General features: G+C 36.8%; 2 protein-coding genes across 2 annotated transcripts; one reads left to right on the top strand and one right to left on the bottom strand.

Moving 5' to 3' along the window:
• Nucleotides 1-85: 85 nt before the first annotated feature.
• Nucleotides 86-4,209, bottom strand: cfap119 (cilia and flagella associated protein 119). The gene is made up of 9 exons (XM_061708105.1): nucleotides 4,177-4,209; nucleotides 3,919-3,953; nucleotides 3,755-3,820; nucleotides 3,485-3,648; nucleotides 3,045-3,115; nucleotides 2,820-2,936; nucleotides 2,153-2,231; nucleotides 214-315; nucleotides 86-102 (listed from the first exon to the last, which is right to left on the bottom strand). Exons 1-9 carry the CDS (start codon nucleotides 4,207-4,209, stop codon nucleotides 86-88), a joined length of 684 nt encoding a protein of 227 aa, XP_061564089.1.
• Nucleotides 4,210-5,477: 1,268 nt separating this feature from the next.
• Nucleotides 5,478-11,117, top strand: si:dkey-220f10.4 (tubby protein homolog). The gene is made up of 12 exons (XM_061708050.1): nucleotides 5,478-5,723; nucleotides 6,380-6,539; nucleotides 6,682-6,912; nucleotides 7,017-7,142; nucleotides 7,243-7,398; nucleotides 7,486-7,640; nucleotides 7,740-7,901; nucleotides 8,011-8,123; nucleotides 10,248-10,362; nucleotides 10,446-10,544; nucleotides 10,638-10,809; nucleotides 10,898-11,117. The coding sequence occupies exons 1-12, from the start codon at nucleotides 5,682-5,684 to the stop codon at nucleotides 11,029-11,031; spliced, it is 1,665 nt and encodes a 554-aa protein (XP_061564034.1). The 5' UTR covers nucleotides 5,478-5,681; the 3' UTR covers nucleotides 11,032-11,117.
• Nucleotides 11,118-11,884: the final 767 nt, after the last annotated feature.

Below are 11,884 nucleotides of genomic sequence, written 5' to 3'. Positions count from 1 at the left end.
AAAGCACTGTTGTGAACAAATGATTTTGCCCTGATAACCTGATTTGATTGTCCAGACATGAGATTCATTTTCTGTTTGAGTTCCTTCAAGTCTGACTGGAACCTGGGAATGAGGAAATAAAGCAAATACACACAATACACAATTTAGCCTTAGTTAAGTTGAAAAAGTTATTTCTGAGGTCACGCTCAGTCCTGTGATATTTTGTGTTCCTACCAAGAGGGACTTCCTCTTGCTCTGCGGTGGATGTTTCCTGTGTTTCCGAAGACCCACATGTCTTTGGGGCTGTTTCTTCCTCCATCACATTATTAGCATCAGCTGTGAATATACACACACATAAACATACACACATAGCACTAATTTAATCAAAGGGCCCAATGAAGCACAACATTAAATAGAATTTAAAAAGCAACTCCAAAGAGACTGAAGCCATTCAAATAGCTAATTTCAAGAATTTACATTTCAAGGATAGGAAACATTTTCTTACTCTGCCAATTAAGAGTCATGTCATGTAAAAAAAAAAAAAAAAAAGAAGATAATATCGCAAAGATTAGGAGCATCCTCTCGCAGAGTGATGCTGAAAAACGAATTCACACGTTCTAGACTAGATTAGTGTAATGTATTATTAGCAGGATGTTCCAGTAATTCGCTGAATAGGCTCCAGCTGATCCAAAATGCAGCAGCATGAGCGCTGACAGGAATCAACAAGAGAGACCACGTTTCTCCACTGTTAGTCTCCCTCCATTGGCTCTCCGTAAAACTCAGAATCCATTTCAAAATGTTATTACCTGCGTATAAAGCCCAAAATGGCCTAGCTCCACGATATTTGCAAGACCTGATAGTACCTTATGTTCCTAACAGAGCTCTCCGTTCTCATAGTGCAGGTTTACTCATAGTTCCTAGAGTATCTAAATGTAGATTTGGAGGACGGGCGTTCTGCTATCAGGCACCATCCCTATGGAACCAACTTCCAATCTGGGTTAAGGAGGCTGACACCACTTCCACCTTTAAAACCAAACTTAAAACGTTCCTGTTTATTAAAGCCTATAGTTAGTGTTCAGTAAACCTCTAGTTTGTGTTAGTAAACCTCTAGTTAGTGTAAACTTTAATGTGTTAGGGCCAGTAGTCATAGCTGTAGCTATATAACAAGACTAAAATAGTTTGTCTCAAACATAGCTTTGTTGTAGATATGCTGCTATAGACCTATCCTGCAGGGGGGCACCGACATGATCCACTGAGCGGTGCCCCTCACCCCTCTTTCTCTTTCCTTTCTCAGTTATTATTATAGTATTATAAGTATACCATAACCATCACTGTTCTCCATTGTTCTTGTAGTTTGTTGTGCTGGTCTGCCCGGTCCTTTTCTCTTCTGTGTATGTTTGCAGGCCAGAGCTTCAGGAGCTGCGTGCTGACCTGCAGTCCCACTCTCTGATCATCCCACTGCTTGCTTCCACCTGTCTGTATGGATGTCTGGTAGATGCCTGCTGACATCCTGACCTGCAGTCCCGCCCTCTGACCACCTCAGTGTCTGCTGTGTACATCTGCTTATATAGTTATCTCTGCAGTGCACTAGCTAGCTATTGTATCTGTGTCTCTGCTTTCTCTGTTCTTCATTCTCTCTGTCTGTTCTCTCTTTTCCTGCTCTGCCCAGCTGGACTGTGGCAGGAGCCCCGCCCCCCCTTATGAACCAGGTCCTGCTCAAGGTTTCTTCCCTCCTAAAGGGGAGTTTTTCCTTGCCACTGTTTGGCTTCAGTTTCAGTTTCAGTTTCTTTTTACTGTATTTTTTTATTTTTCATACTTATAATTTATCTTTATTGTTTATTTAGTTCTGAGTTCATGTTGTCCGACTTTGAGCTGCTGTAGCACCTGAATTTCCCCTCTGGGGATCAATAAAGGACTATCTTATCTTATCTTAAGGTTTTTTTTTCCCAATAGGGGAGTTTTTACCTGCCAGTGTTTATGTAATAATTGCTCGGGGGTCATGTTCAGGGTCTCTGGAAAGCACCTAGAGACAACTTCTGTTGTAATAGACGCTATATAAATAAGATGGATTTGAATTGAATAATAATAACAATAGTAATTAAAAAAAAAGGTTTAACCGTTTAAATCAACATTACCTGCAATAGCTATGAGACTAAAACCATGAAATGATTACCTGGCACAAAGGAATCCTCCATGACGGATGATCTATTGTCCACTACTCCAGAGTATGTCAAAGACAGATCAAGTTTCATCTAGTGAAAACAGGCAGAAAATAAATGAAAAAATATAAATTTTTATATAAAAGGACATTCTTGAAGTAATAAATATTAATACTTCCATTAAACTTCGTGCAAACTTTGCAGTTTCGCCTTTAAATTGAGGGGCGCCAGACTTTTTTTTCCCCCCTTATCTCTTTGGCTTATATTTGAAACAAATGCATACATGAGAATAATGAGACAGAATCCTCAAATCTTTTATGTAATACATTTCATGTAATGTAATATTATAAATAGATAATATGATGCAATTTTAAATGATTTAAAAAAAATCTTATTTACCTGTTGGAGATCATTTAATTTTACTACATTTTTATCCAGATATAAAATGAGATTTTTTCTATGAATTTGAAAGCTCTGACGCATTAAAAAATTACTATTTAGCTTTAATTGCAAATCACCCCTTAAACTTCATGTAGCCTATAGTTGGTTAAAAAAGAAAATAATTCAGTGAGGCATTGAATTGTAGAAATTGTAAGATCAAGCTCTAAATGTAAAATGCAAAAATTCAGAGACAGCTAAATTACGGTAATAATTTGAGAGCATTTTTGTCCATGCTCTTACCTGTGGTGTAAACACTGACTTGTAGAGTTTATAGTGACTGAAATAGTTGTTGTGGATGTAGTTTAAAATGCAGAGTGCCTCTTCATAGCTGAAGAGGTTGACACTAAAGGGAGGCCGCTGAAGTGAGCAAAGAAAGACACACAAGGATGCCATATAACATTAATGACAGCTCATCAGTGGTAAAGAGAAATTGCAACCAAAAAGAGTAATGATTATTTTACACACCCTGATCGAGTGACAAAGCAGAAGCTCCTTGCAGTAAGCAAAACACAGCTCTATGTTGTTAAGAGGGGTATCTGCAACATGAAGAACATTTAACATATCATAGGGGCAAAAGAAGTCGCATGACTTTAATTATAACTTGGAAGTATGTCTTTAAAAAGTTACATAGGTTGGAATATACAAATATTATGAGAACATTCTGTAAAAACACAGCTGAAGCGGTAGTTTGTTACCGTTACTCATAATGCTTAATTCAATTCAATTTATTTATTTGATGACAGGGATTGTACATGTTAATGAACACAAGTATAAACATGTATGGTTATAGCCACAGGCTTTCCCTGTGGCAAATCAATGCCAAACATAAAACATAAAAAATACGAGTTTATTCTTCAGCACACAGTAATAATGATACACAGTAATAATAACATGATTCTCCAAACCTATGTTGGCTGCATGGATGGACTTGATGATAGACAGGAGGGCAGACGTTTGCTCTTTATTTAACTTGTTCTCTCTACAAAAAAGCATAGTCTGGACATACAGCTCCAGCAGAACTCGTCTTTTTGGTTCAAGGAGGTCAATGGTAAACACACGGCACAAAGCACTGTCACAGAGGAGAAGCAGCAAGGCTAAAAAATGATGCGTGTTAAATATGTTTGAGTGTGTTATTTGTTATAAATTATGTTTTCTCTGACTATAATGAGACATACCTCTCCAGATCAGGAATGCACTGCATTTTATCTAGAACTTCCATGTCAGGGTAGCTTACATCTGTCCTAAAAAGAAAATCACAAAAATACAGTGAATGAATCCAGTTTTTGACATGACACTAACAAAAGTTAAGTGTAAATTAAGCAGATGAAAATGATCTCACCACAGCATCACTCTGGCTTTCAGGGGTTGTGGTACCTACAGAAAACAAAATTTTGCTCTAAATGGATGCTAATGAAAGGCACTGATATGCAAAAGGACCAACAACCTAGATTGAAAGGCGGAAAACTAATATAAAACATGCAGATACACATTTGGCAGTACATGTTTCAAATACCTTACTTAAAAAGTAAGCATTTTTTAACTCAGAAGAATAAAAAGAAAAGCTTCCTGACTACCTCTATAGCAATGCATTACTTACAACCAACTCAATTTTGTCCAAACTATCACCCATCTTTGTCATTTTAATTCAGATTGGTAAAGGGAAGAGAAATCAGAACCTATGTGGTTGTTGTGAAACATAAAACACATTAAATACAACGAATAAATAAATAAATAACAGACCCTACTTTTACTTTGGCATCCATTATGTTACCACTTCTGCCGAATGGGAAGTTGATTTCAGCGTTGTGCAGGCTATAAAAAAAGTTGAGAAAAGTAGTTTGAGTTATTTCTCTCTCGTAGCATAAATCAGACATAAACACACACAGAGAACTCCCTTAAACAAAATTTGTATTTTGAAATGATATAACCTACAGTTTAAATGGTTCAAATACGAAAGACCAAGGAAGGCCGTTTTCCCTCTTGTTTGGTTCTGGTATCCTAGCAACGTGTTTTTCTTTTATTTCCGTTTTTCCGGCTTTCATATTCATTTGTTTATCGGTTTGGCGTTGTAGAAAATCGTGTACACTACCATAATATAGATGCAAGAGAATAATGAAATGTGGCATTGACATTGGACATGAAACAATACCTTTAAAAAAGTGCAGCCTACAGTAACTTGATCGTACTTTTTAACTTGAAACTGCCTCAAGATAGCATATATTTTGTAAATATACTAAAAATATAGATGCCTATATCTAAGCAATGCCAATTATTGTTAGTCTAATAATCCAAATTATTTTATTGCATTAGGCAGCAAGAACGCAATGTATTCAAACCTACTAAAAATCCCAACAGAAGTAAGCAAATATAAAAATCAGTAGCTAGCTAATAAATGTATACAGAGGTGAAAAGACTGGCAATTATTTCCTGTTTGCTCTTCTCAGCCCGACCGCTCCATCACCGTGTCGGACCCGTATCCATGGCAACGAGATAAACCATCACAAGCGCTCCGCCGATAGTCCGCTTCTAGCGTTTGTTTGATTTCTGTGTTTATTTTAATGGGCCTCTGTGCGGTGTTGTTATGCACAGACAAAGGAAACACTAAACTTATAAGCTGTAGGTTAATTTTTGCTGGCAGCAAAACAACGGCTTCCGTATTTGGTGGTTTACGTCGGGGTAAGTGATGGAGATTGTTGGCAGTAAAAGATTGTTAATAGCAGCTTCCTGCTTTACATCTCCCACGTTTCAGTTGTAACAGAAGGCCTTGGTACATCCACAAAGCAGTCGTGAAAGGCTTGACTTGCTCAAGATCCTCCCTGTCCACACTGCCAGAGCTGTACAGTGTAGTTTAAGAGCATTATCCCCTTGTAATCCACTTTGCCTTCTGGTGCATGCAGGTGGACAGACTGGCAGATGGAGCTGCGTGGCACAACCAAACACCTTCTTCCTCCCTTAACTGTCCTAAGGCATTTTTCTTTGGGACACAGTCAACATTTATAAATGTTTTAACAGTGATACTTGACGGAGGAGTTCACTTCTTTATTTCAGATATTTTAATATATATACGGACTACTTTCTAATTAGTTGTATCTTTCCTCAGACATGGAGGACCCTGATATTCGACAACAAAAGCTGGACAACCAGGTAAAGACATGATCATTTGTATATTTTATTTCTATATAAGGCTGAATTGCTAATGATTATGTTGCACTTTACATAACTTACAATAAGATGTTACTTTTAAGTTGACTACTTAGTTTTTTTATCTTGCAAAGACAAAGCTTTAGTAGGTCATGGCTCTTAGCTACTTTTGTCTGTGCCCCCTGCTGACTGGAGCTTCTGTTTAGGTTTTTTGACAACTGACTATATCCATTAAAAAATTAACACAGGACAAAAGAAAGGTCAGCAGAGAATATATAGCAGAAATACGAATGCCAATAGTATTTTTGGGTGCCTGTTAATCCTAAATTAATGTCACTTGGGTAATGCTTTAGTTATTATCAGTAATAATACAAAGCCCCCTGGATTTTAAATTCTGCGCATTTCCAATATTACAATTTAAGATATAACATTGGAAATGTGTTTGCCATTTCTTTCTGTTCAATGTTCTGATTGCAACCAAATATTTGGCTCATGATTTCATCTGTATTTAGTTGTCATCTCTTGCAAGAAATAAAAGCATAATCTTCAAATGCAATAAAATGTTGTGTTTCCGAATGGGAAGAAGGAAAACACATTGGTATCTTACCATTGTGTGAAGACAAAGTTTGAATGAAATGTGATTCACAATTGTTCTATAGCGCACTCTTCTGATGAAAAAGCAACAGAAGAAGAGAAGTGATACTCAAATGGTGACCTCCAATCGAGACGCTCGCCAAAAGAATCGAAAACACAAAGCCATCAGCTCTGATGAGACGCCTCTGTTGATCAGCCAATCCCTGAGCAACACCTCTTTGACCGGTTAGTATACAATGGTTTATTTTGTTGTTGTAGGAATACTGAAGACTTTCTTTCGATGGAAAATAATTTGCCAATATGAATTTTTTTAAGTCCAATACTCACATATAGATTTTTTTTTCCTTTATTCATTTATTTCTTGAAGATCAAGTCGAGCATGCTCATGACAACCCCCTGGATGAAATTACACTGGGTGAGGACGACGTGACGGAAAGCATGCCATTTCATACAATTCCGTCCGAGAAGCCATGTTATCCCAAAACAATGAACTTGGAAGTTGACAAAGAGCCTGAGGGGAAATGTGATGAGGAGAATAAGGCCCCGGTGGAGGAAAAAAAGATAAAGAAAAAAGATCTGAAAAAAGAGAAAGCCAAACGTAAGATTTGTTTGCTTACAATAACTTTTTGCCGGTCAAATCAGGTTGGAAAAAAAACAATATTCTTTGATAAACTATTAACCAGCAATGAACTGCTATTTCAGAGTTGGAACCGACAGACGATAAGGAGCAAGAGAAGACTGAAGACAAGGAAAAAAAGGAGAAAAAGACAAAAAAGAAAGACAAAGTGAAGGAATCAGCAGACAAGACAACCAAACAAGAGCATAAAAGTACCATGCTTCAGCCATTATTACTCTCATGATTTATGAATTTGCCTCTATCATCATGCTACTCAGCTCTTACATGATTAAAGAATTTGCTGTCTTGCAGAGAAACATATACAAGAGGGTTCGACCCCTGAGATAGAAGCAGTGGTGGAGGAGGCAAGTCCAAAGAAAAAAAAGGATGAAAGTGACAACAAGGAGGAGAAAGGGCCTCAGGGGTCTGTTCCTCCATCACCTGTGAAGAAAAAAGTACTAGACACATGTGAGTAAGAGTCTGACCCAACTGCACTGTTTGATTAGTATTCATGTAAAGTCTCTGTTCAGGATGTTTGTGTGTTTATGTACACAGCCAGGTGTCAAATAAGTGATGACAGCAAAGAGGAGGAGGTCCAAGAAAAACAGAAAAAGGAAAAAAATAATCCAGAGAAAACGACGCCAAGTCTAGCATCACTCAACTCCAACTACAGGGAGACTTCATCCTCAGGCAGTGAACAGAATGAAAGAGTGAGATGTTACATGTGAAAAAATAAAGTACAAAAATAAAAACCACACACGATTTAAGTCATAGTATCCCGGTAACGTAACGTTGTCATTCTTTCTCAGTCATCCTCTCCAATTTCCGTGGAAGATCTGGAGAAGTTTGCTTTGCGTCCTGCTCCCAGAGATGTGACAATCCAGTGCAGAGTCACCAGGGACCGGAGAGGCATGGAGAAGGGCCTTTACCCAACTTACTATCTCCACATGGAGAAGGAGGATGGGAAGAGGGTTGGTACTCTTGAAAAATTTCAACCAAATCTTTGTGCACACTGGATTTAATTTAAATACATTCCCAAGTCTCTCCGACAACTAATGCATTTGTCATGTCACCACTAAGGTGTTTCTGATGGCGGGCAGGAAAAGGAAGAAGTGTAAAACGTCCAATTATCTCATCTCTATTGACCCAACAAACTTATCCAGAGATACAACCTCCTACATCGGAAAACTGAGGTACAACTTTATTTATTTGTATTATACAGTAACAAACAAGCCAATGTGACTGATGTTCTGCATACAGAGATTATAGCTATTGCTAGTTTCCATCTCCTGTCCCTAGTTAGGATTTTAGTAAAAGAAAATGAAAGAAAGGAGAAAAAGAATACAAAAATACATTCAATTTTCAACATGCAAAGCTATATCCTATTTACAATTCTCAGCTTGCAAGAGAGCACCCTATTAGCGGTTACAGGTGATTAAAAATGCGTACATTTCTGATTTTGCTTCAACCACTCTTTGACATTTTTAGTAAAAACCTTAAAATCTTGAATTGTTTTTATCTCAGTTGGCAGTGTGTTCCACATTTGAGAGCCCTTTATAGAGAACGCTGACTGCCCAAAGGAGGTCTTACGGCGTTCAACCTTACAGTTACCACTTGTTGTTATGTGGTTTTATAATCAAAACCTATTATTTTCTTTTATTAAAACTCAGAGAAGATTGGCTCATCAGTCATTCTAAGAAATAATGCAGTTTTTTGGGGGAGGGGGGGTTTAAACAACTATTTTTAACTATGTGAGAATGAAAACATTATAATGACCAGATCTCACATGTTGAAACTCAGAAGTTTGTTTGCTGAAAATCGACAATAATCTTTAGTTTGATGTCTGCAACCTTTTTCAAAAATGGGACAGGGTCATGTTCTCCTCTGTACACTATCACCTCTTCACTCCAAGAATTTAAACACTGAGGTGATCAATTGCTGTAGTTTTAATGTCAAAATATTTTACAATTCTTGTCGTATTTTTTGTTTCATAATACTCTTTTCTTCATTGTATGAAAAGTTAAGCAGCTGGACTCAATTACTGGAGTCATGTCTCTAATATGTGAGCAGGATGTGGCTGAAATAAGGCAGGTTTGCCTTCCAAATAGCATCATCTGGATGACATATGTCAGCTTGCAGATTTACAAGATATCCATGTCATACACATAATGCACCTCCATCACAGGTACTGGATTTTAAAATGTGTCCTGATGATAAAGCTTTTCATTGAAGAGATTAAATAAATTAAAATCAGTTTCATCAGCAGACAGGAAACATACCCACTTCTCCTTAGTTTGTGAATGATTCCTACTGCAGAGTTATGTCTGTTTAATGCAGCTCTGCTTGAAGTTGCTCTGTAGTAGAAATTCCCAAATCTTTGTAATTTTCTGTCATTAAACATGATTCTTAAATTGTGGAGTTATCTGCGCATGCAATCTTTCACAGAGTGATTATGTTGATTTCTGTAAAACGTAGCCTCTTTGGAATGCTCTTTGTATGCCTCAAAATGTTACTCGCATTTTGCAACTAGCCTAAGCTTTTGTAAGCAGTTATACCAGGCATTACTTTTACATTGTTTTCCAGTGTTGTCCCTGGTTAATTAAAAAAAAAAAAAATGTGTTGTAGCATCATATATATAACTAGCAGATAACAGAAAAACAGATGACGGCTGTTTATGTACTCCTCTAAACTAAATACATTTACCAAAAGTTTTAACATTGTACACAATGTTTAAACCTTTTAAAAAACTGATTAACTCTGTATGTTGTATAAAACAAGGCATGAAGTCTACAGCCATGGCAACAGCCCTGAAAGGGGCAGTTACAGCACAGCTATAAGGATACAATGAAGTAATGATCCCCCTTCAAGCAAATATGAAGAGAAAAAAAAAAACATAGAAAAAACTTCTGCTTCTAGCTAAATCCTAGCGAGAGTTCAGCATAGCACACTCTCAGGGAAAACGCCCAAATGCTGACGTTAAGCTGGTATAGTGTGTATATTATGTTCAGCGCTCATTCAACATAATCATTCATATATATATGTGTGTGTGTAAGAGATGGAGATTGACCACCCCAGGTCTGAAAAGTGAAGTCAATGTGCCTTCAGTTTGCATTCCTTCAAATGGCCAGGAGGGGGCTACTAATCTGGATTTTAAGAAAATGATCTACCAGAACAATGGCCCTTCTTTTCAATTGATTTATTTCTACTTTATGCAACATTTCCATTAGTTAAACGCTAGGTCTGTCCTGCTCTTACTGTTTTATTACAAACATTATATTATTTCAGACTATGCATCTAATAGAAGCGTTATGTTTCAGGTCCAATGTTCTGGGAACCAAGTTCACGGTTTATGATGGTGGTGAAAACCCAGACAAGAAACCTTTCATCAAAGAATGTGAATCAGTGAGACAAGAACTGGCAGCCATATGCTATGTGAGTCCCCCACATACAACCTACTTTACACACAGGAAATACAGGAAATAAATCCTTTAACACATTCTTTCATCCTGTTCCAGGAGACAAACGTGCTCGGTTTCAAGGGTCCAAGGAAAATGACAGTGGTCATCCCTGGCATGCTAGAAAATGATGAAAGAGTTTCTATTCGTCCAAAAAATGTATGTCTGAAAAATCCAATTTTTTAAAGCTTGTGCTGATGTTGGTTAAGAGTAAAATAATTTAGATGAACTGGCATCTTTTGATCTTTCCAGGACCCTGAAACTCTGCTGGTCCGCCATTCAAACAGTGACACAGACAAACTAGTTACTCTGGTGAATAAATCTCCAAGCTGGAATGAACAGACTCAGTCGTATGTGTTGAACTTCCATGGACGTGTAACCCAGGCATCTGTGAAAAACTTCCAGATCATCCACCCTGACAACGGTAAAATGGCTCCTTGTCTTATTTTATTAGAAAGCTGTCTGTTTTGATCACTTCAACACCTTCACTGGACCCTTGATGTCTGTTGCAGATGATTACATTGTGATGCAGTTTGGCCGTGTTGCTGAAGACGTCTTCTCCATGGATTACAGTTTCCCCATGTGTGCCCTGCAAGCCTTTGCCATCAGTCTCTCATCCTTTGATGGCAAACTGGCCTGTGAGTGAGCCGTGCTGGTGTGCCACAAGTGCTTCACTGATCTCGATATTTACAGTATTTACTGTTTAAATGAAAACTATACCCATAATTTCAGACAGGCTTTCACTATATATATATATATATATATATATATATATATATATATATATATATATATATATATATATATATATATATATATATATATATATATATATATATATATATATATATATATATATAAATGCCACAGATTTAAGAGTCTTGTTTTTTAGGTCTTGTAATATTTTGCCACATATTTTTATATCGAAGTGGAAGTAAAGTAATTTAAGTATCATTTAAATATTTCCAGATGTGTAAAGGATTTGTACATTATTACATTAAATGTTTTTTATTATTTATTTATACAGGTTACTCTCATTGCACAACAAAGTCTTATTTCCAAAAGATACCTGCAAATAACGAGACATTTAACAGTACCAATAAAATAAAAAAAGCAATGTCTGGAGGTATATGACTGGTAATTTTTAGACTGGACAAAAAGCTCAGGTTTGCTTGTTATTCTATGTAAACTTGATATATGTTTGAATAAAAAATATCTAATCTGGCAAAATGCTTTCCCTGAAAAATGATATTAAAACATCCCCTAACATATTTATCAGTCTGATTGCATGATGTTTCGGGCCATCAAGCACTATCACGTGAGAGTATTTCTCACTCTAAAGGAAAATGTTTATCAGTGTACCAAAATCTGAAAAAAGTGCTCCTACTATCAGATGCAGAAAAGCAGCAGTAAGTTGCAGATTTCTGGCCATGTGCAATGTAAAGACTTAGATATGTTTATGTTCAGAACATGAGTGTTGATTACAATCATGTTTTTGT

The sequence above is a fragment of the Cololabis saira genome, chromosome 19, assembly GCF_033807715.1.
Source record: "Cololabis saira isolate AMF1-May2022 chromosome 19, fColSai1.1, whole genome shotgun sequence".
Lineage (NCBI taxonomy): Eukaryota > Metazoa > Chordata > Actinopteri > Beloniformes > Belonidae > Cololabis > Cololabis saira.
This window is presented reverse-complemented; position numbering and strand designations above follow the sequence as displayed.